The sequence below is a fragment of the Aspergillus steynii genome (genome assembly GCF_002849105.1).
Source record: "Aspergillus steynii IBT 23096 chromosome Unknown P170scaffold_10, whole genome shotgun sequence".
NCBI classification, from domain to species: domain Eukaryota; kingdom Fungi; phylum Ascomycota; class Eurotiomycetes; order Eurotiales; family Aspergillaceae; genus Aspergillus; species Aspergillus steynii.
Genome location: NW_020194407.1, coordinates 1,398,113 through 1,417,951, shown reverse-complemented (window position 1 = coordinate 1,417,951; position 19,839 = coordinate 1,398,113). Strand labels below are relative to the sequence as shown.

Sequence of the window (19,839 nt, the reverse complement as noted above, 5' to 3'; positions counted from 1 at the left end):
AGTTAGAAGAGGCAGATACGGATATTGACGATGAATGACATGGTCCAGGAGATGTGTTGTTGGGTAGAGAATTCCGGGGCGTTGCATCCAAGACAAAAACAAGCAGCATCACGTGGCAGCCTTCCGCCAGAGAACAATTGATGGACTCGAGGAATGAGCAGAAGTGAGACAAATCTGGGTACTCGATCATTGATCATGTAAGCCTCTATAGGAACACAGAGACTCTAGCAATTCGATGATTCTCCTATTCAACTACTATAGCCATATCCAGTACCACCAGTAGTATAAGCATGTAGACGACTAGACCAAAAGCCCTAGCTAAGGCAATTATCTGTCCCTGTATCTCAATAGGTAGAACCAGGACCATATGATTATTATATTCAACTCTATAGGCAAGAAGGTACTTAGAAATATAACATCAAACTAGCTACAGTAGCTGTCCCTACCCTGACCAAGTAGATCCTGAAATGCCCCTGCACTCGCCTTCTGGAGGATTGTGCATATGAATCATTGCGATCAATGCATCTCTCGCCAAGAATTCAAACACATTCACTAAATAGAGGACTGGAAAGAAATGCAGTCGAGATACTTACTCCTCCAAGGCAATCTATACTCGGAGAAACTGAATAGGGCACATCCCGATCGGGGTTAGCGCGCGCACCTGACGGGATCGGCGAGTCGACGGAACTGCACCACCTTCCGCTCTTCTCTCTCTCTCGTCCACCCACTCTCTTATCCACCTCAATTCAATCCCCCTCTCGATAGAAATCCCACGCAACCTCCAGGGGACCATCCGCCCAGAAAAACCCTTCAAAATGGTCGACATCGTTCCTCTATCCTCGTACCCCTCGTACATCGACCTCCTCCCCTCCATCCAGACCTGCAACATCACCAACCTGCCCGAGAACTACTTCCTGAAATACTACCTCTACCATGCCCTGACCTGGCCCCAGCTGAGCTTCGTGGCCGTCGTGCGTCCCAAGAACGGCTACTCGAAGCGCGCCGGCCACGGCGCCGGCGCCGCGGGCTCTGGAGAGGCATACCCCAAGGTGGTGGGGTACGTGCTGGCCAAGATGGAGGAGGAGCCGACGGACGGCATGCAGCATGGGCATATCACCAGTCTGAGTGTGATGAGGACGCATCGGAGATTGGGCATTGCGGAGAGACTGATGAGGATGAGCCGTATGTTTTATCTGTTTCCCTTTTTCCCTCCTTTCTCGTTTTTGTGTCACTTGACGGGTTGATCCTGTGTGGATGGCTAATTTGATTGTATTAGAACGCGCCATGGCGGAGTCGCACCGCGCCCACTACGTCTCCCTGCACGTCCGTGTTTCAAACAACGCCGCCCTCCGCTTGTACCGCGATACGCTGGGATTCCAGGTCGAGAACGTCGAGAGCAAGTACTACGCCGACGGGGAGGACGCCTACGCGATGCGCATGGACCTGACGAATATGTGGATGGACTGGAAGGAGGTCGAGCGCCAGGATCGGTTGCGCCATCAGAGCGACGAGAAGGATGCGGACGAGGGCGACGACGTCGGCGAGCTGGGCAAGAAAGAGTCTGAGAAGGAGAAGGAGAAGATGGTTAAGGTGAAGGTCGGTCGGGGCCTCGGCGTCGGTGATTTGGTTGAGAAGAACGAATCGCAGGCTCAGACGGCGGGATCTTAAAGGGTAAAAAAAGGAATCTTAACCCTCTTTCTCACTCTCACTCTCACTCTCCCTACCCTCTTCTATTATGTCTCTTTTTTTACGACATCATGAGATATATATACACCTTTAAAAACTTCAAATCCTCTATAGACAGACGGTCTGGAATGGATAGATTCTGTATAAATGTCTCTAGACAGGACTTGTGCAAGATATGAAGTAAAAAGAATCAAAAATTAACAGTCATAACCTCATGAACCCATTGATCGCCAGTATCCTTCCTCAATGCGATTTTAAAACCCCAATGACAAGAAAAAAGAGAGAAAAAAAACCTGAAATCTTTCGACCCAACCCAACCAGCTCCGGCAAGATGGTAGGCTCAATTAACCAAACATAATACAAAGAAAGTAAGGTGGCTTCCCACGAAATCTCCACGCGCAATCAATAAAACACCGCTGATGTTTGTCGTTATTATCATATCCATAAGAAGAATTCTTGAAATCTATGGTCGATCGGTTCCAACTTATCTTGGACGCACTGCAATGTCAGATTCGGATTGTTATGAGCTAGGCTTGCTCGTATCCGACGGTTTCTCCGCCTCGTCCGGTTTCTTGCCCGTTCCTTTCGGATCTGATTTGCTGGCGGGTGGTTCTGGTTTACCAGAGTGCGCCTGGTTGTTACTGCGCCGGGACGATACTGAGCTCGGCGTGCTAATAGAGCTGATCTCACTGACCTCCGACACGAGCGACCGGGTGGGCGACGGACAGAATGATTGAACTGTGGAGCGACTCTCGCGGTTGGTGTGGTTCAGTTCCAGGTTCTGCAAACGCTGCTCCAGGGGAGGCTCGGACGGAGGGGCTTCGATCTGTCGAACTCGCTGTTCCTGCCGTACTCGATTGCGCTTGAGACGTCTTTGCTCGCGGTGTTCGTCCCTGGCACGACGCAGCACATCCCGGAACGCCTTTCGGGTCGCCTTCGTCTCCTCCTTCAGAGCGCGTTTCTCCGCCCAGCTGCGCTGATGCTGTTGCGGCGGTTCCCAACGTCCCCAACCGCCGCGTCCGTAGCCTTGTTGCGCTTGCTGACCCCAGCCATTGCGCCAATGGCCCCGTCCAGACTGGCGCGTCTGGCGGCGAGAGTCCTGGAGAACGGCAAGCTGCCGGCGAAGGCCGACAGCGGCTTCGTGTAGGTCCCGATCGTGGTGGTCATCGAGGGAAAGGAGCTGTGCCCGGACTGTCGCAAGGTCGGACGAACTCAGTTCCGACGTGGTCGACAGGGAATCGATGGATGTCAAGGACGAGTCCGACGAGGTAGAGCAAGTCGATACCCGCCGAGGACGTTGCGGAAGTGCGGGTGCGGCAACCGGCTCGGCCGGACTGCTCACGGTGCTGTAGGGATAGACATAGCCGGTGTTCGGATAATACGCAGCCTGCGTGCGGGGATCCGCGGCAGCCCACTCGCCGGCACCGCCACGGGGCCGATGGACCATGCTACCATTGTACCGATCATCCGGCTTTTGACCAGACAAGCCCGCCTGTTCTTCAAACCAACGTCCATGAGCCATGGCTTGCTCCTCGACCTGCCGGCCGTAATGCTGGGCATGGGCACTGATCTGATCCCCGTACTGCTGGGCCTGTTCCGTGATACGTTCGCCATACTTTTGCGCCTGGGACGCCAGGGAAGCAAACCATCCAAACGCCCCGCCTTTGGAGCCGGAATCTTGCGGCATTGGGGCATAAGGTCGACCATTATACCCCCACTGATATTGCTGCTGATAAGGCAATGGAGCCTGCGGCGGGGGGTAGGGATAGGCACGAGGCGGTTGAGGAGCGGGAGTGTTAAAGTAGGGCTGTGCACCGTACGGGCTATACGGGGGCTGGCTCATGGGCGGATTCGGGTAGTTATAGACGGGTGTCGGAGGGTAGTGCTGGCCAGTCTGCGACGACACAACCTGTTGCCGCGCAGCAGCCGGCGGCAAGCTGGGCCGGGCAAGACGGCCGCGACCGGCCTCGGGACCTTGGATCAACCGGTTTTCCTGCGAAACCCTTGTGGCTGCGGGGTAGCATCTAGGGCACAGAGGCGAGGGAGGGGCATTTTGAGGGTTTGTCACGTAGGCAAATACGATGCGGGTGGCCCGGAGTTCGAAAAAGTATTGGTTCCATTCTGTGATCACCGCCGCGATTCGCATCCGCCGCTGTTCGTCCGTCTCTTGCGGTCGGTCCTTGCGGTCTCGCTGAATTTCGGCCCTCACTTGGCGTGGTAGCTGACCGGAGGAAGACGCCAGTCCCAGGTGCGGGGGGAACAAGTGTCGGAGGAACATGTCCCAGTCCTGCTGGGTGATGTCCTCCGGTCGGGCTCCCCAACATCGGGGGCGACGGGGAAAATCTTTCGATTGACTTCGAGGGTAGATCGTTATTTGATGTTCTTGGACAGGCCTTCCATCGTCAGAGGCGGGTGGTGGCCGGTCGACGAAGTAAGCGGCGGCGGAGGTGAAATTCACAGGTAATAGCGGAGAGGGAGCTGTAAGCGCCAGTGCGGAACTGGAGCCATCACTTGATGCGGTATCTGAGAGGGGAGCGTCTCCCCCGCGAAGACGAAGGCGGACACGATTCACCTCCGAGTGAGCGGCGGCAATCCGAATGTTGGGGTTGTTGTTGGAGTTGTTATTGTTGGCCGACGAGACCAACGGGTCGACGGCGGAGTACGGCGGAGGAGGAGCCTCGTCCTCGGGCTCCATGGCGGGAAGCCGTCGGTGACGAGCACAGCGTGGGGAATGACAGATGTTTCAGGCAGAGGCGACAAGAGTGACGGGCGACTTTAGGGGATTGTCAACGGTCATCCATCGCGCATGAAATGACTAGGTCGTATGCAGGCGGTCCGGAGCAAGACGCACCAACGCAGTTGGCTGACGCGGGAGGAAGGCAGCAAGATTATGTCGAAGGGTGGCGGTAGTATAGCTGCTGAGGTCTCCACCCTGACGTCGATCAAGAAACATGCACGAACGACACCACGGATGGCATCGACGCTGAGCGAGGGGGGATGGTGGGATAAGGGGGTCGAAGAGGACGGCGATGGAGAGGAAGCGAAGTTGGACGTCGACGCCGCACGAGATTCGACGGTGATCACGGGGCTGCCCGCCCCTGATTGGCTGCGGCCCTCCATAAGGCGCAGCGCCCTCTTTCAGCCCTATTTTCGGGACCGCTACTTGCGCGGTACCTCGTCGTCCGCGGCGGTGGTCACTGCGGGCCAGGTATTCATTAAGTCTCTGTCTATCATTGCTATTATGTACGCCCTTTCCACTCCTCCCCCAACTCCCTGCCCTGCTCCAGCAAGGTTGACCATTGACAATGCAATGCGAATGTAAATTAAACAATTATAGCCGTTAATCCCACGCATCCCCCCATCCATCGTCCACATCCTCGTCCTTCGGCTTGGTATCAATCTTCTTTGCAGGTGCTGCGGTGACCGTCTTCGGTTTACTGGAGCTACTCCGACTGGTCGTTCGGGAAACCGACGTGTTCGACGCTGGCTTGTTCAAACCCTTAGGCAGTGGTTTCTTGGTCTTGGACTGTGCAGCAAGCCAGCCGGCAAAGTCCGGCTCCCCTCCGTCATCGTAAGGTACGGGCGCTGATTTGGGCGCCGCCGGGGCGAAGCTGGTGGACGAGGCGGTGGTTGTGGCAGGACTGAACGGATCGTCGTCTTTCGATTGTCCCTGATCATCGTCGTCGTCGTCTATGGCACCCCAAGCATCGTAGACGTCATCCGGTTCGTCTTCCTCTTGAGCGATCGGGGCCGGTTGCTCCGACAGAGACCGATTCAATGGCTGAGCCGCCGGTCGTAAGGTCTCCTTCGCCAAGGGAGATGGCTTCGTGACACGAGGTACAGATGCGGACCGAGCGGGTTCAGCCTCCACCGGTTTGGCCCCGTTCGCCGTGGGTTGGATTTCGCCGTTGGCCGTCGTGATCTTATTTGTGAAGGAAGAAATCGCCCATCCAGCCCAGGATTTGTCATTTGACGTTCCGATACGAGCGGCATCTTTGGTGGTGTCAGGGCTAGACGATGACGGCGGCAGCGCCGTGTCGGCCATGTTGCTGCCGACTTTCCGAATGCGCTGCAGGTATAGATCGAATGTCTTGTTCGCCTGGTCCCGAACAAATCTACCGAGCCATCGTGTGAGAAGAGCGGGACGTGGAAATTGATTGGAAACGAAGGGAGGGAGCTTACTTTTCTTTATCTAGAAGGGAGGGGCACAAAGCAGGAAGAACCTTGCCCGCACAATCCTCGTCGGTGAAGAATTCAATCGTTGCACCCAAGGCGAGCAAGCCGGCATTGCGCGCATGGAGGAAGGGATCCCGAAGAGATCTTGTGAAGGCGGCGATGAGGACCTTGCTCCTCGACTAGAAGATTCAGTTAGCATCGCGTCAACCGTTGCCGTCTTTGAAAGCGTTGACTTACGCCTTGACCCAGGTTCTTTGCGATTTTGCCAAGGCAGATGGTGGTATTCGTACGGATGCCGGGCTGTTCGTCATTGGCAGTCCGAGCCAGGAATTTCAGCAGCTCGCCGTTGATAGTCCGGTCACTCAGCTTGACAATAATCACCAACACGGCTTTGACCGTCTGCTCTCGGACTACCGGAGCAATGTCGGTGAATCCAGACGTCTGGAAACTCGTTAGCATAGATTGTAAAAGGAGTAGTTCACCTAGAACACACTATTTGCGGGAAGATCTTGTCGTTGACGATCTTCTGGGGGAGGTTGTCAATCATCAATGGCAAGTTGTCCAGTAGACACACCCGCAGTGCTCGATCGGGATTCCCAAACAGCCGAACAATGACCGGCGTCAGTTTGGAGTTGTACTCATCCTGAGACAACTTCGCTCCGATCTTCAGCAGTGCACTCAAGACTTTGGGACCGCCACCGCCGAATTCGACCGACTTCAACAGCTCTGGAAGCACCTTCTTGATGAAGAAGTCTTCGGGGAAATCATCAGAAAGATTATCGAGTTCACTATCTCAATCAGCATCCATGCCATCGGCTTCAGCGGGAGAAAAAAAAAACCGAGTCCATACTTGATGAATTCCTCCCGTTCCGTTTCCGTCTTTAGTCCCAAACTCTCAATATCATCGGTCAACCGGATCAAAGGGGTTTGGAAGAAGCCGCCGGATTTCTTTCCTTGTTCGACAAAATGCGCTGGGCTGAGTCGTAGCTTTGGATTGGCCGTGCACAGTCGCTTGTAGCTTTGGTGCATAGTCGGTGGGATATTAGTCGTTTTGCCTACTTGGTCCCCTCCGGTGAAGTTGCCATTGAAAACCTCATATACGAGAATGCCCAGTCCATAGGCATCGATAGCTGTTAACGGGTGACGTTTGATGACATCCCATCCACCTTTGACGACCTCCGGAGGCGTATAACGAGCGGCATCTGGTACGAGACTTCCGTACGTCTGGATAGGAATCAGCGAAGCCGCACCACGAGAGGTCCCCTGGACAGTAGACTCACATATATGACCGCCTCTTCATCATTCATGGAGCTCAAGACATCGAAACCGCCTAGCTTCCACTCGCCACTTTCGCTGGCATACACAGACGACGCTCTCACGACGCCGTGGACGGACGCAGCGTCCTCGTTGATAAACTTCAGGGTAGACTATTTCGAATCCAAACTGATAAGCTGGCGAATTCCCACCGAAGTCCATAGACCAGGGGGAAGGAGATCATCCACGTACCGCCACGGTATGTAAACCCCATTTGGAGATTTCCTCGCTCAGGCTCCTCCGCTTGACATGCCAGGACAGCGGAACGACACGTTCGGTCACGATATAAATATTCGACTCTGTCTAGATCGTGTAAGTCATGGGTTCGGGGCCTAGCTAGACCGTCTGCCAATCCCGTACCTCAATCGTGTCCAGAACTTTGATGACGCCCGGGTGTCGCAGCGTTCGCGATTTGCGCACCGCATTCTTGGCCAGGGGCAGACGCGACTTGTTGGCGGCGATGTCGAAGGTGAAAATGCTACACGACGAACCGTCCTCCTGCACGGCGCAAAGACCCGATCATCGCATTAGCTTCGTTTCATGTGCCAATCCCGGGGTTGTAATTGGAAAGGGAGATCTGCGTACCCGTTTCGTGGCATTGTGAAGGGTCCATATCGAATCGGAGATGTCGACTCTGTCGCCGAGCGAATATGGGAACGAACTGCCTTTGGCGATAGCGGACGCGACGGCGGATTTGAGGAAGTCCATGGGCGCTGGAGACGGGGGTGATCGAGGGACGGGGAACAGTTAAGCAGCGCTCCGGGCGGGAATCGGCTTGGAAAGAAAACACCGGAGAGGAGTGAAGGGACACGAGTTGGTAAGACAGCGAAAAGACCGAGAGAAACAGTCCGCCCCCAAGTTTGCCGCGGGATGGGCTATCGGAGTATGTCACGGCGAGAGTCTGTCTGGATGGCGCTCTCGAGTCTCCTGGCGCCGCCCGTGGTACCCCGCCCCCAATGCGGCTTAGCGCCGTCGGCCCTCACCTTCTCTCTCTCTCTCTCTGTTCCTCTGTCTTTCTGTCTCTCTCCTTCTCACCTCCAAACATACCAAATCTCGTCCTCCATTCTGAATGTTTGAATGAGGGTTCCTCTCCAGCTCCGATGCGCAAAAGGTGAGCTACAGCTGTCCTGGCTTCCGTCCTGCTCCAAACCTACTCCCACCCCCAATACACCGCAAACGCAAAACGCGTCTCCTATGATGTGAATCTGGTAAAAGGTCAGACCGCGCTATCCAAGACGACACGTCGCATCCAAAGCCGAAGGGACTTCCTGTCCAGCCAGACCGAAGAGAACCACCCCGTCCAGAATTGTCTGAATCCCGCATCCATACCGTCGATCGGGGTCGTGGCCTTCGCTCGCGAAGTCCGTCTCAAATTCTCCGTTATTTCCGTCGTCTTTTCCACTCCAACCTAGGCAGGCGCATGGCTTGAGTAAAAGGCACGAGGGTTCTTCGTCGCGAGACTCTCGGCGTGATAAACCTTGGGAAGACATGTGTATATCAAGGGCCATGCGGTCCACACGCGCCACAATTTGGGGTTTCTGGTCCGCTTTGTCTCTATGAGGAATTTCAGAAACTAATGGCTGTGGCAAACATCCGTGGGAGTTGGATTTCACTGCGGATGGAATGGATGTGCGGAGGGGATTGGAGGTTGGTGTCGGGAGTCGAGCTTCGTCTTGCGTTTGGTAGGACGCCTGTGGAATCGGCCATTCTGGACTGGGCTTCTCGACGGCTGGCATTTGAGATGGGTGCTGCATAGTACCGCGGCTGCGACGTGCGTCTTGGTTGGATGACGACCAAAATGAAAACTGAAAAGACCTGAGGAGATGCTGGTTCTTCCCAAAGAACCCCCGAACAGCGAGTTCTTGCTGCTAATCAATTCCCGGAAACAGATACTCCAGCCCCCTGTCCAGCAATCGGGATATTGTTGTCCATCTCGCTGCATTCTTGGTAGTTTCGCTACACGACTTACGACGCTCTTTTGCTAGATTACTTGACTATGCTGAATTTTGAGATAGTGCATTCCTTTGCTCTCCATCCACTAGCAACTAATCATCTCTGCTAACTGCATAACGCCCATCTCTTTCGAGGGACGTAGACCATCTCCCGTGAGGCCCTGAGAATTCCTCGGCGAAAGGAGCTGCGACTAGCCTTCCGTTGACATCAAACGGTCAGTTGCTCCAAGCGAGTCAGCCACTACCTCCCTGCGCCCTTTGCCGGAAAACTTCTTTACCCTAGTAAACCCATCGCACGTCAAAAGAAATACACGAGAAAGAAAAAAGCATAAATGAAGCAAAAGTATCAAAGAATCTCCCCAAACATGGTGGCATATACCATTTCACAGACGTGGACGGAGCTATTGTAATTTGGTGGTGAGTCCCTTCATGGGAGCCATCCCATAGACCCCTTGGATTTGTGTATAATATAGCAAGGTCAAGGTCAATAAGATCACCGGGATATGGTCTGCAAAAACATCGATAGCGCAGCTCGGACGGCCAGTCTAGTGATTTGTGACACGTTGAGGAATTGACCCCCGATCCCATACACTCCTAATCTGATGGGAACACTCGATAAAACGATAGGGCAAATGGGAGAGTACGCAGTCTAAAGCTGGTTAACCCCCGTCTGCATATCCTCCCCCTGGGATGATATTGGCGACAAATCACTCACCAGTTGGATTATCAAATGCCGGATCAGCAGCAGCAGCACAGGGAGTTCGCAGAACAGGAAGTTCCTCACTGTACAAACCAGCGTAGTCGCAAACATCCAATACATAAAGTCCTCCCAAAAACAGATACGTGCATTGGGAAGCGAAAGTGAGACTGGAGTTGCTGCCGCTGAGGAACAGAGCATAGGGGGCCCATTGCTTCACAGTGCTTCCAAGACAAAATTCATTTCGGTTGCGATGGCCGTGGCCCGTTTGATGTCGAGGCCGATGAACGGGAGCGTCTGGCGCACTATGGAGGCCCGGGATGTGGTTTTCATTTCGCCTCATCGGCAGCCTCCGGAGCCGGTGGACCAGAGGCAACGGAGGGTGGGGCTTGGGAGGCAGCCTGAGGTGGAATCTGAGGGATTTGATTATAGCCATTGCTGGGAGTGCGATGCTGATGAGGCGGGTAATGATGCGCTTGGTGAGGGCTAGATTGGAAATGGGGCTGTTGCTGTTGCTGTTGAGGATAATTTCCTCGAACCGGCGGCACTGGCGATTATTAGCAACGGTGGGGGAAAATATGGCTCTCGTTAAATCACTGCAACATACTGTGTCCGGGCTGCTGGCCGGGATACACCGGCTGTCCATGTTGACCGGGAGACATAAACATGACCGGCTGCGGAGGCTGGCCAGGTTGCGAATTCTGATGCATCATCATAGGAGCGCCCCGACTCGGGCTCGGATAGCCGCTGTGCGGCTGAGGGGGGGCATGTTGCGGGTATGCGTGGCTCGGGTTAGGAGAATACATTTGCATTTGGGGCGTGTAAGGCGCCATGCCTTGCGGGACACCCATGTAGGGTCCACTGGAGGGTTGCTGGACCATCATAGGGGCACCACCCATAGCGGCTTGCGGGTTCATAAACTGAGGAGTCCCGGGATAGTGTCTGACGGGAGCCGGCTGCGGGGGAGTTTGGTAGAATTGCGGCACTGGCTGACCGAATGCAAGCTGGGCATGCGGCGCCATGGGAGACGGATAGCCGGGCTGAAGGCGGGGGGAGGGGAAGATTTGCGAGGTCGACGCAGACATCTGCATCCGGTGAGGGTCATCAAAATGAGGCGGGCCAGATCCGTGATGCTGCTGCGGATGCAAATGAGGACCGTGAGGTGGGCCCGAGGTAGGGGGCATACCCGGCGTCGACTGCGGGAATTGGAACGGCATCTGTGGCTGCTGAGGAACCTGAGGGTTCGATGCCGAGCGGTTCTGCGGGGAGACGACGGGCGCTTTGAACATCTGATCATGCTTCTTTTCTGCGTTCCCGGGGGCGACGTCCCATGTGGGGAGGGTTTTGTAGGCCGGGGGAATTCCACCATTAAAGGCATAGTCCTTGTCCGCCTGCTCGGTGCTTTCTTTCCTCATCCGTTTGATGGGGTTGAAATGGTCCTTGAGAGACGGACGCTCAGCGAGAGGCCGTAGCTTCTTCCCGCCAAAGAAGGCCGACGGGCTGGTGGCGCGGGACATGGAACGACCGGGAACAAACGGCGAAGAGTTCGACGAGGCACCGGGCGTGAATGTGCTGGCGGCGGGGTTGGGCTTGAACTCCAAGGCCCGGACATTGAACTTGGTCGACGCGGCGGAGGTCGGGGTCTGCGTCTTGTTCGGGCTGGTGACGCTGGGTTGGTCGGCGGCCGGCCCAGTCGGGGGTAAACGGGCATCGTTGATGGGCAGAGGCGCCGGCACCGGTCCCATGGCAGCCCCCTTTCGCTGCTGGAGGTTGTCGGCAAGGCGGTGGCCCAGCATGCCAGTCGCCTGGCGGCCCTGTTGCATGGCTTGATGTGGCAGGCGTCCACCGGGACCGGCGTGCGGACCGGCCGGGGGATACATCTGACGGCCGCGAGGGTAGGCCGGTCGATCGTTCGACGCGGCGGGCGCCGTTCCACTGTCGTAGCGGGCGGGACCTGAACCACGACCGGCGGGCTTCTGCTCGGTGCTGGCGGTCGCGGGAGGGGATTTGGATGCGGGCTTATCGCTCACATGCTGCTGCTGAGCCCGCTGGACGATCTGTTCCTGCTTCTGAGGGTCCTTGGCAAGAATCGGGATCAAATCCTTGGGGACCGGCGTGCCAAGCTTGAAGTTCTGCGAGAATTTCATCAACTCGTTCAGTTTGATATTCCGGTCATGCGAAGCTTGGTTCCGGCGGCGTTCCTGCATCTTCATTTTCTCCGTGTTGGCAAACTGACGGAAATGGTCCAGCACTTCCGTTTCCACGTTCGCAGAAGCATTCTCAGCGGCGGCACGCTTCGGAGCAGCGCTGGCAGCCGGCGAAGACTTGCCGGGAGCCGGTTTCTGTTCTGCGTCGGTGGCAGCACTCGTTGGAGCAGCTGGGGCGGCGGGCTGCGCCTGCGGTTTAGCAGGTTCCTTGGGCGGCGCGGCGGCTGGGGGCCCGCTGGCGGCCGCAGATTGCGCCGCAGCTTGCCGGCGGGCAGGCGGAGTATACTTGTTTGGCTGTCCCGACACCAAAGGGGGGAAGTTCTTTTCATCACGACGAACGCCGCTATACTTGTCTTCCTCATCACCGCCCTCGGCCGTGGTCAGCCCTCGTTCCTCCCGCATGTGAGCATTATCCGTGTCTGCGCCCTCAATCTCGCGAGCAATACGAGCGGCAGCTTGCTCTTTCTGCCTATAGGTCGGGTCGGATCGATCAATCCGAGTGGTATAGATGTTCTCATCGTAACTACTGGTGGCACCAAAGAGTCGGGCGTTGGCTTCGAATTGATCCCAGCCCGCCGACGCCGATGTGCCTTCCAGCGACAAGTCGACGTCCGTGTCTGCGGCGGGTTCCCATCGTTTCAGAGTCCGCTCGCGCATGGCAAGGTTTCCGGAGATATCGGCATCGGTTCGAAATCCGCTCGAGGCCCCTAAACAATATGGTTAATATACACGTAGCTCAGAGTGGACAAGAATAAATAGCTACTAACCATTGGAGGGCTTCGCAATGACTTCGGCGGTGGAGACATTGGCAACCGAGATGTCTACCACATCTCGAATGTCAAACGACACCGTGTGATCGGGTGCTGTTCCCATGTACGGGCTTGCCGTTTCACTCACTCCGTTTGCTCGTTGTTGCTCTTGCTTTTGTTGCCGCTGCACCATCTTGAGGGCAAAGGAAGATTCAGTCGGTTCAAGAGATGAGGATGAAAAGATTCCCGAGAATTTATCTCCGTTCTTCGTGGTGATCGTCGCGGTCAGGCCCTAGCAAACGATAAGCATTCTACCGACAAGCAACATATGCTTCAAGAAAGAAGAGGGAAGAATCCAGGCTTACAATGAAGCTGGTAACCAAGAAAACGAGGCGGTCATGTGCATGGTTGTCGGGCGTGTTCGATTCCTTTGGAGTCGGTCTGGGGGACGGCGATTGTTTCTGAGACATATTTCCGTTTTGCTGCGCGTAGGAGGATCTCTGGGTAATCGGATTTGTGCCCTGGGTCCACGCCCGCTGGGAGTTACTGCGCCTGCGTGGAAAGAAGCGAGAGTTAGTTCTAGTGCATTCAAGGCAATGATGCAGTGCTGCGGTTTAGATGGCACGACAATCCGATTGGCCCATGTGAAAATGTAAAGCCGGAAGCATGAAGCTCCGAGACGCACAGAGGATTGTTTGAAGGAACAAGGGCAGGCACATGAGAAAAAAAAAAGGTAGCAGAAAAAGACCACACATAGAAAAGGGAACCACATAGCCAATTGGAAGGATCGATCACGCCTCACTAGCAGCAAAGAAAAAAAAAGGTAAGGGGATTTCCCAGCGACGCTCTTGCCAGGGAAGAGGCGGTGAAAGTTGAGAGGCAAGAGCAAATAAATAGGGCAGTCAAGGAAGGCGACGAATGAACTTCACAATACAACGTACCTCTGACCTCCATCGAGAGGACTGCCCGACTGTCGTCGACTGCCGTCTGATGCCTTGGTGCTGGCGCTGGGCCTCAGCGAGGGTCTCGCGCTCGAATTCTGGACGGATGCATTGCCGGTATTGCCAGACGCACTGTTGGCAGCTGACATGGAGTTGGCGGTAGAAGCCATCTGGCTTGGATTGTCCGACGGGGACACTCACTCCGGTCGTGGAATTACACACGACACAAAGCGATAGGGCAAGATGGAATGATGAGAGTCGAAAGTAGGCACAGAGCCACGGCGCACCGACAGCGTCCTCAAAGAACGCGGCGATAATGAGCTAGGGAGAGGGGGACGGAGAAACGGGCGGGGAGGGCTGGGGAAGTGACGAGAGGAAGGGGGGGATCGCGACAGGAAAAAGAAAAGAAAAGAGAAAAAAAGGTTTGAATCCAATCAAAAAAGAGGGATCCCGGGAGGGAAAGCAACAGGAAGATTGGAAGATGCGAAAAGCAGCAATCACGAAACCAGAAAGCCGCACTGGACCGGTCACGGGACCTCGAAATGGGAGAAGCGCAGGAAGAGGGGAAGGAAGGAGGGCGAGCAGACTGGCCGAGAACGAGGATCCAGACACAGCGGCGGGGGTCGAATGAGGATCGAATTAAGAATAGGGGATGTGAAGCCGTCCAAAAATACAGTCAAATAGAATGACCAGAGAAATGATTTCGGCGGGGGTGGGTTAGAGGAGGAGGAGGGGGGAGCTCCAGAAGGGAGGGAGAAAGATGTTTGGGGTGAAGGTGAATCTGCGTAGGGATGATGGCCGCCCGGGACGGAGGGGAGCCTGAGGCTTTCCATGGTTCCATTGGCGGCTGCCCGCTGAAGACCCGCTCTATACTCTAGGTAGGCTCGACGATGCTCGACAGCCTACACCATCGACTCTGTCAGTCCTGAGCCCTCTACTACTGAGCATCTATACGAGTACTGATCATCATGCAGGGCCGGTCAGGAATCATACTCCGTACCGTCATTTCCAACCAACCCACTTGCAACTTCCAGCCCTTACTGCGCACACCACTTCCTCTCAGCTGTGTGCGTGGTCCACTCGCTACGGAGACGCACCCTATCGCCTCACTCCACCTCCGACGCACATCTGCTTGCCAATCTGGTTAGAGCGCGAGGAGCCGGAGCATGCCTGTCATCCGCCACTGGGTCGCTGGCCATGGCTTAGCAGCAGCTAGCACCCAGGCTAGCGAGGCACAGAAGACTTCCCTCGCACGCCAATGCTAAATGGTCAATGGACCCTTGCTGCATTGGACTCCTGCGTACCGTTCTTGATCTTGTTCAGAGCCTAAAAAGTTCAATTCATCAATCAATCCTCCCTGGATCCACCCGACCCGATTGTTTTTCATGCACGGAGTAGTACTCGGTCCAAAGTACCTACTTCGTAAGGAGGGAAGAAAAAAAAAGTCGTCCATTCGGGGATTGACATCCCGGCGGGAAACCATGCTACCAACGGAGTAGTCCTACCTGACCAGTACCGAGCAAGGGTCGGTCATCCAAGTGCCAGCACATCTGGTCCATGTTGAAACGTCGAAACACTTCCTATTTCCTTCGCCTCCCCACTGGACGAGGTGAGAACGGTCCCTAAGGAGTTTAGTACCGCCTGGAGGGTCGAACGGATCGTCGTCGAATGGAGCCCGGGCGGGTGGCAGGATCCTCCTACAGAAGAGTACTACTACTACGCAGTACGCATACGGAGTAGGTCAGGACGAAAAAAAGGTCGATACCGTGATTACTACTCCGTACTCCGGAGGATATGGTTTCCATGGCACTCAGTCCTCGGGACGGGGTAGTAGTACCATGAGCTTGCACCATCCACTGAGCGGATCAATTTCTTCGGGTGGAGAGGCTGCAGAACCCGAGCACAAAGGATGATCTTTGTGAGGCTCGCCGTTGTACTCCGTAGACAATCGGGAGTTGTGACGAAGAAGAGCCCATAATAATTCGAGGGCCGGGGGCACGCTAAAACGACTATATTTAGATTCCACAGGCCAAGGGCTCAACACGAGGGTTCAGTCCACGTTGCCAGAAACCGAGAGGGATGCGCAGGACGGGAGAAAGGGAGTCGTGAACACCGTGGATCAAGCGATTGCGTCCTGGTCATCAACTCATCATCAGAAAGCCTCCGGAACACGTCGAGACGGACTACTGACTCGGGCGGAACATGTGACCGGGGGCGGCCTCAGGCGTGAAGGTCAGAACGAGTTGTAAGCCGGTTACGCGGGTACCCGTCAACCCAAGTAATTATTAGGTACCTACCGAGTACCTCGAGAACAACTGCGAACTTATCGCCGGCGCCTGAAAAGAGGCTGGGCTTAACCTTCTCTCGTCGGGATCATCCTTCTTACTTCCCATCTTCTTCCTTCCTCTCTCTCCCTCTCTCCCTCTCTCCCCTTACACTTCTTGACTCTCGCCCGGCTCCGTCCTTCCTTACTCCCTGCGTCTCAGCCATTTCTCTTCCCTCCCGGGTTGTCCCCGCCATCGCTCATTCCTACCCTTTTTAAAGCGAGGGAAAAACCCCCGAAATCCCCTGCCCACATGCAGTCCGGCTCGAGCCTTTCTCGCTCCTCCCAGCGAAGTCCCTCAGCCCAGCATTTTCCTTCGGGCTCCGGAAGCAGTATTGATTCCGCCATGACTTCGCAGTCGTCTGCACCTCGCAGTTCCTCGAGTTCCGGAAGGTCGCAATCTAGAAGTGCCGTGGTAAGTTCCTTTCAGCCCGAGTCGCTGGTCCATGATATGTCACGATGTCACAACCCCCGACCGCTTTCGGTCGCGTGCGAGCCAGCCTGCAGGATGTGTCCCGTCTGATGTCAATGGTAACTTTGTTTTGGGTCTAACTTCTCGTCTTTCTACACAGCCCGATAAGCAGATCTCTCAAATCGAAAAGAGTGTCACGCATCTCCTGGTCGCCACAAAACAACTGTTGGAAACGCTAACGCAATGGTCCCGCACGCAAGCCTCCGAGAACGAGGTCTCCGACGTGTATGTGCGGCTGGGCTATGAATTCAACCTTGCTTGTCGTGCCTTCAATGCAATCGGCGTCGATACCTCAGACCTGGGTCCTGTCCCCGACCTTCTCCGCACCATTCTCGAAGACACCCTCAGTCAGGATGCATCACCACAGAGTCTCGATCGCTATCTCCCGCGGATTCGCGACATCATCATCAATCTCTTGCACGGTCTCAAGAAGAAGCAGGCTCGCCTACGCTCTCGGCAACAGCGAGAAGAATCGCGAACCCTGCCGGGTCGCCAGGCGAGTGCGGGGAGCATCTCGAGTGGACAAGCGGCGATGAATCAGGCTTACGAGGAAACGGCGTCGACGGTCTCGTCGCCGAAACGTCCGGGTCGTCGGTATGGAAGCAACGGCTCGATTGAAGACCCGCCGCCATCGATGACTCGGGCCTCTCCCACCCCGTCTGCCCCCGGCGGCACCAGCTACTCCGAACGCGAAGCGTCGCGACGAGAGGCACAGACGATCTTGTCTCAATCCTCTCCCTCCGAGGCGACCACCGCTGCCAAGGCCCCCGAATCGAATCCCGTCAACGGCTTTCCCACTCCTCCGCCTCCTCCGCCTCCGAAACAAGACGATGCCATCGGCGCGTTGCAAAGGAGTGGCGAGCTTGAGCGTCGTGCCTCTCGAAGATTCTCCGCTTATCAGATACAGAAACACCTCGGTACTTCTTCCAACGGAGTCCCTGTGCTCCCCACCCAGAATTCCCCCGTCCCCAACCGAGGCCGCGACGTTCGGGAATCCTTGAATGCGGTGCGCCTGCGGGGGTCTTATGCTCATGGCAGACAACGCTCGACCAACCGCGTCAACGATGCCGCCAGTGCGAAAAGCGCACAGCCCCCGTCGGCTCCTAACGTTCCCAAAATCCAAGAAGAACGCGCCCCCTCCAGGGGTGCATCGCCCGTGGAACTGTCGGCTGACGGGCAGAACACTGCGGAGAATCGATCTCATCCTCGCATCAGCAAGGATGGTCCGGGCGCTGCTCCGGCTGGGCCGCCGCCGGAGCTGCCTCAACCACCCGAGGAACCTTTGCTCGACGATGCATTTGAGCCGGAGAAAGGCACTGCGGAGACCGTTGCTGCTCCCACGACACCAAAGGCTGAACATCGACAGCCTGAAACGGCCGCCTCTACACCTCCTCAGTCCTCTCAATTGGCCACCGATCAACCGTCTCCAGGCAAGGAGCTGACATTGTTCTTGCAGTACAAGAGCAAAATCAAGAAGTACGTGCTGCCCGAGGGCTATACCGGCTTGACCATTGGACGACTGCAGCTGGCTTTTATCGAGAAATTTGCCTGGAACACGCACAATAATGGTGTCGACCTTCCGGAGATCTATATCCAGGATCCAGTTTCGGGTGTTCGCCACGAGCTGGAGGATCTCAGTGACGTCAGGGACCGTTCTGTCCTCGTGCTGAATGTCGATATCCTGGATGAGGTGAAGAAGCACTTTGACGACGAGTTTGGTGGCGTCCGCCGCTTGATCGAAGGTGTGAAGGGTGCTTTGGACGGCCAGGAAACCATGATGCAGCGAGTTTCGGATCGCCAACTCGATGCCGCAAAGGAGATGGCTCGCCTCGCTGCGGCGCCGCCGGTCTCCAATGCTCCTGCCGAGGGGGCCAGTCGCAAGGGCCCGATAACGGGAAGTGACAGTCAGCTTGCGGAGCTCCAGAGCCTCCGCCGCGATCTCGCCGTGCTGCGCCAGACCTACTCGAACTTTTCTTCGGATATCGCCAGCTCCATGAGCGCCATCCGCACCAAAGCCAGCAGCGTCAAAACCGTGGCTGCCGACGCTTCCGTGCCGTCCTTCGAAGGTGATGCGGGTCGTGTGCGGGTCAATTCTGGGAAGAAGGAGCTTGCCGAGGAGTCGGAACGCCTCGTCGTGCGCGTTGATGATCTGCAGGATCTGGTGGAAGATCTGCGGAAAGACGTGGTCACTCGCGGGGTTCGACCTCTGCCGCGCCAGCTGGAAGGAGTCAGCAAAGATATCAGCGCCGTCACCAAAGAAATCAAGAAAATGCAGGACTTCCTTAAGCGAGAGAAGCCTATCTGGACCAAGATCTGGGAGAAGGAGTTGCAGATGGTTTGTGAGGAGCGTGATCAGCTCACCATGCAGGAGGATCTTGCCGCTGATCTGCAGGATGATTTGGAGAAGGCTGCTCAAACCTTTGGTCTGGTTGAGCAGGCTACTAAGCAGCAAGCGATGCAGAACAATGCTCCGGGCGGTGTCACCTTGCGCAGCACTTCGCGAAACGTGGTGATCGACCCGGCCGTGGACCCCATGAAAGCTAAGGACGGCGTCCTTGGGGAGGTGCGAGCCTTGCAGCCGAATCACGAATCTCGCCTCGAAGCCATCGAGAGGGCCGAGAAGGCACGTCAGAAAGAGCTGGAAACCCGGCGGATCGGGCTGTTCCAGAAAGAGCTGGGCAAATTTGTCGAGGAGGGCAAATTGAAGAAGAGTGGTGGTGTTGAGGAGACCGAGCGACTCCGCAAAGCCAAGGACGACCGCATCCGCAAGGAGGTCTGGGAGAGGCAGCAAGCGCGCGCCGCGGAAATCGAGAAAGCAGCAGCCGCCGAGGCTGCTGCTGCGCAGCCCGAGGAACAGTCTGCCGCCGATGACACCGCAGACAATGATGGCGAGACGAACGCGGCCGGACCGGAGCCTTTGAAACCCGAGGATGAACAACAGCCCTCGGCGAATGAGGCCGCCGAGGCGGATACCGAGAAGGATGACGGTAGCAGCAAGTCTGAGAAGCACGAGGCGACAGACGAGACCGACAAGGATCTTGAGTCCTCCAAGAAGGACGACGCGATAGACCCCGAGACCAAATAGCTCGCGGGGTGCGCCGAGAACTCACGTTCGAGGCTCTCCACCGGATTGTTTCTAGGGTGGTGGGTTTTATATCTCTTGGAAACTTTCTTCTCTTCAACCGCCCCCCGTCTGTCTTTTCTGCCATTTCCGTTCCTTTTATTTCTTTTCTGTTTGGGTCTTTACCTCTTCATGCATTGCATTGTCTAGACTAATTGTTGCCGGTCATTTGAGCCTGTTTTCCTTTGTTGTTTCTTCACC

The 19,839-nt window shown here is 55.9% G+C and overlaps 6 protein-coding genes across 6 annotated transcripts; 2 read left to right on the top strand and 4 right to left on the bottom strand.

Annotated features, from left to right (window-relative positions):
- The first annotated feature begins 727 nt into the window (after positions 1-727).
- Positions 728-1,818, top strand: P170DRAFT_514280 (peptide alpha-N-acetyltransferase complex A subunit ARD1). The gene is made up of 2 exons (XM_024855195.1): positions 728-1,182; positions 1,277-1,818. The coding sequence occupies exons 1-2, from the start codon at positions 816-818 to the stop codon at positions 1,666-1,668; spliced, it is 759 nt and encodes a 252-aa protein (XP_024699291.1). The 5' UTR covers positions 728-815; the 3' UTR covers positions 1,669-1,818.
- Positions 1,809-4,708, bottom strand: P170DRAFT_441425 (uncharacterized protein). The gene has a single exon (XM_024850308.1). It carries the CDS (start codon positions 4,379-4,381, stop codon positions 2,207-2,209), a length of 2,175 nt encoding a protein of 724 aa, XP_024699290.1. The 5' UTR covers positions 4,382-4,708; the 3' UTR covers positions 1,809-2,206.
- A 190-nt stretch (positions 4,709-4,898) lies between these two features.
- Positions 4,899-7,976, bottom strand: P170DRAFT_441424 (COPI-interacting protein CEX1). Its single transcript, XM_024850307.1, has 9 exons — positions 7,762-7,976; positions 7,537-7,674; positions 7,369-7,479; positions 7,143-7,289; positions 6,713-7,086; positions 6,356-6,650; positions 6,100-6,303; positions 5,869-6,041; positions 4,899-5,801 (listed from the first exon to the last, which is right to left on the bottom strand). The coding sequence occupies exons 1-9, from the start codon at positions 7,882-7,884 to the stop codon at positions 5,027-5,029; spliced, it is 2,340 nt and encodes a 779-aa protein (XP_024699289.1). The 5' UTR covers positions 7,885-7,976; the 3' UTR covers positions 4,899-5,026.
- Positions 7,977-8,221: 245 nt separating this feature from the next.
- Positions 8,222-9,331, bottom strand: P170DRAFT_441423 (uncharacterized protein). The gene has a single exon (XM_024850306.1). The coding sequence runs from the start codon at positions 8,910-8,912 to the stop codon at positions 8,403-8,405; it is 510 nt and encodes a 169-aa protein (XP_024699288.1). The 5' UTR covers positions 8,913-9,331; the 3' UTR covers positions 8,222-8,402.
- Positions 9,332-9,935: 604 nt separating this feature from the next.
- On the bottom strand, positions 9,936-13,478 carry P170DRAFT_66920 (putative PAB1 binding protein (Pbp1)). Its single transcript, XM_024855330.1, has 4 exons — positions 13,147-13,478; positions 12,800-13,073; positions 10,433-12,739; positions 9,936-10,372 (listed from the first exon to the last, which is right to left on the bottom strand). The coding sequence occupies exons 1-4, from the start codon at positions 13,249-13,251 to the stop codon at positions 10,155-10,157; spliced, it is 2,904 nt and encodes a 967-aa protein (XP_024699287.1). The 5' UTR covers positions 13,252-13,478; the 3' UTR covers positions 9,936-10,154.
- Positions 13,479-16,391: 2,913 nt separating this feature from the next.
- P170DRAFT_369119 (formin-mediated actin nucleation enhancer) lies at positions 16,392-19,602 on the top strand (the record flags this gene model as incomplete). Its single annotated transcript, XM_024844893.1, has 2 exons — positions 16,392-16,460; positions 16,618-19,602. 2 exons carry the CDS (start codon positions 16,392-16,394, stop codon positions 19,600-19,602), a joined length of 3,054 nt encoding a protein of 1,017 aa, XP_024699286.1.
- Positions 19,603-19,839: the final 237 nt, after the last annotated feature.